The 2705-nt window shown below is 44.0% G+C and overlaps 1 protein-coding gene across 1 annotated transcript; it reads right to left on the bottom strand.

Annotated features, from left to right (window-relative positions):
• Window positions 1–270: 270 nt before the first annotated feature.
• Window positions 271–1985, bottom strand: LOC123136813 (mediator of RNA polymerase II transcription subunit 11). The gene is made up of 3 exons (XM_044556320.1): window positions 1803–1985; window positions 1590–1706; window positions 271–720 (listed from the first exon to the last, which is right to left on the bottom strand). Exons 1-3 carry the CDS (start codon window positions 1854–1856, stop codon window positions 544–546), a joined length of 348 nt encoding a protein of 115 aa, XP_044412255.1. The 5' UTR covers window positions 1857–1985; the 3' UTR covers window positions 271–543.
• Between the last annotated feature and the right edge of the window lie 720 nt (window positions 1986–2705).

The raw sequence follows: 2705 nt of genomic DNA, 5'->3' as shown, positions 1-2705 counted from the left end.
AAGTTACAATGGATTCCACCAAGAAGTAAACATGGCCTGGCATAGCTTATACAGAGGCATACCTCAGCACCGAGTGACCGTTGGACTATGCTGCCGATGGAAATCAACAACTATCAGAGCTTACCTCTAATAAGGTACGTAGAGCCGAACACTGTACCAGTTACATTTTCTTTAAGGGAATAAGCTTGTTGCAAGTTAGAACTCCTTTGCAATTTGCAAGAGGTGTCCGTAGTAGACAAGATTTTCCAAGTTAACTAAGTGGAAATACAATTGAAGGATCTGAAAGAGCTGTAATGCTTTGATATATGAAATCAATGGCATGCACAGCAGTACAGCACTAGTAACATCTTATGAGCAATATATCTACTTTTTAGTTTATTACAATTATTCTCATCTACATCCTTTAATGACCTCAAGTTAAACAAACAATATAACACGTGCACTAGGTATAGCAAGAGAACATAAGGAATTGGAGTTGGGAAGCCACATGATGCCTTTGCACTCACCACCTCACCACCGGGTACTAGAATGCCTGTTAACTAGCTAAACTCCATTAGAACTTTGCTCCATGTTTAGTTGCATGGCATCCATCTTCTCAATTACATACTCCAGCTTTTTGCAACAAATCTCGTTAGCGATTCTTGCACTATAGTCGCACTTCTCAAATGGACGATATTCACAAGCACTTTTTATTTCCTCACGCAAAGTTGTTTGTATTTCCTGCTCGAACCACAATACAATGTATTTATCACACACGATTCATGATATACATAATGTGAGATTGTGTGTAATAAAAAGCAATGACGTGATTGTAATACGAATGTATGATTAATGAATGGGTTCACATATCTGGCTAGTACTCTGCTGGAAAGACTGTAACACTGTGTCTGAGTTAAAGGCTCAGAGAAGAATTTTAGATGACACCCGAAAGGCCTAAACAAATCGGTTGCCAACAAATCCTGATTTCATGACAATCAAATAAGCAGTGAAGACAGGCAGATAGCGTATTACCCCAGAAAATTACTACAGGGCAGCGAATAGCATTCTTTCTGTCTGCACAGGTTCCAAGAAAAGATTAGTTGATCATCATCTCATCTCATCAATACGGAACCATGCTTTGCTTGGAACTAAAAGTATTGCAGTTCAGAACAATGGCACTCAAGCCATCAGAATACAACAAGTTCAAATCAAAATAAATATAGGGGACACAAAAAGCACAGTAAAATTTCAGCTTGCACTATGTCTATATGGGCATAATATATCACAAAGCATGTTATCCCATGATCAAGCAAATGGAAGAAAACTCCGAGCACGTAGGTAAGCATGTTTTTCCCCCTAATACTAGGCCATCTTGATGCTTCTAGCAAGCAAGGGGCTAAAAAGCTACAGCAAAACACAATTCCAGGTTCAGAACCAGTGACATGGCTTCATTCTGTTGGCTCATTTCGAAATTGCACATCCAATTTCCATCTGCCACAGGTTACAGGTTCAAACATCCCTCACTGGCCCCTCTTCATCCAGCCATAAGCAAGGGCCAAATATAGATCTAAGAGCGGTGAGCATCGGGTGGATGGGGGTTATGGGGTTACCTTCATATAGAGCATGAACTCGCGGCAGTGGGCGTCTACGGCGCCGGCGCGGGGACCCTGCGAGTTTCCAAGCTCCTCCATGACCGCGCCCGACAGCTCCACCACCCGTACTATCCGCTGCACAAGAACAAACGAGCACGACGCCACATCAAGATTCAGTGACCAAATCGATCAGACCAGAGGGGAGAAAGAGGAGAGCTGGATGCGGGTCACCTGCTCAACGTCGTGGAGGCGCTCCAGTGAGCTGCTCTTACCCTGCGGGGTCATCGCCGCCGGCGAGGAAGAGAGGTAGGCGAGGGCGGCGTTCGGGATGCGACCTTGAGATTTTCCCTTTTTTTTAATGTGATGTGCTGGTGGGCTTAGAAGCCTGTTTCAGCACAAGTTTTCTGAAAAAAAAAAACTCAGCAGAAGTCAGTTAACTCATCGAGGAAAGCTCATCAAAATGGAAGCAAGATCTGGTCAGAACTGTTTTCCTACCCATTACTACTGATTTGGTACCAAATGTCCCTTTGGGTATGAGACAGTTACGTCATTTTTGGGCTTGGGGTCATCAGGCAAAATGAAATTTTATTGTCCGCTCCGCCTATAGAATGCTAGACGCAACGAAGCAAACAGAGAAACATGGTTGGAAGGACGGACTTGAGATAATCGAAGGGAGAAGAAGTCATGGAGTAAATTATGGAACGTGAATGCGCCATCAAAGGTCAAGGTTTTCCTCTCACGGTTAGGGCATCTCCAGCCGTTCGGCCTTCAGGGGCTTGAAATAGTGCCTCCTGGGGGCTAACCGGCAATATTTTCGCCGTGGGGGCTCGGGTGCTACCCGGTCCCCAAGTTTTTCCCCAGCCGCCGATTTCAAACTCAAATTCGGCACACTTCGGCACAAAAATCAACAAAAACTATTTTTTACCACTTCATCACAGAAATCAATACAAATCAAATAGTTCGACGTAAAATGCTCATAATTTGAAGATAAATTAAAATACTTCATACTAGGCGTTGCCCTTGAGCCTTCATAGGTGTTCCACCAAATCGTGCTACAGTTCTTGATGCACCTGTGGGTCTCGAATCTCCTGACGCATATTGAGGAAGCCAGCCCATGTTGCCGATACCTGGTGA

This window comes from Triticum aestivum, chromosome 6B (assembly GCF_018294505.1).
Source record: "Triticum aestivum cultivar Chinese Spring chromosome 6B, IWGSC CS RefSeq v2.1, whole genome shotgun sequence".
NCBI lineage: Eukaryota > Viridiplantae > Streptophyta > Magnoliopsida > Poales > Poaceae > Triticum > Triticum aestivum.
Note: the sequence above shows the minus strand (reverse complement) of the source record. Positions and strands in the feature narration are given on the sequence as shown.

Excerpts from the sequence above, each read along its gene's own strand:
- LOC123136813 (XM_044556320.1), bottom strand. The coding sequence starts at position 1,856 with ATGACCCCGCAGGGTAAGAGCAGCTCACTGGAGCGCCTCCACGACGTT. Across the intron at positions 1,707-1,802 it reads GCCTCCACGACGTTGAGCAG|CGGATAGTACGGGTGGTGGA; the intron begins GTGACCCGCATC and ends GTTCTTGTGCAG. Across the intron at positions 721-1,589 it reads AGTTCATGCTCTATATGAAG|GAAATACAAACAACTTTGCG; the intron begins GTAACCCCATAA and ends TGGTTCGAGCAG.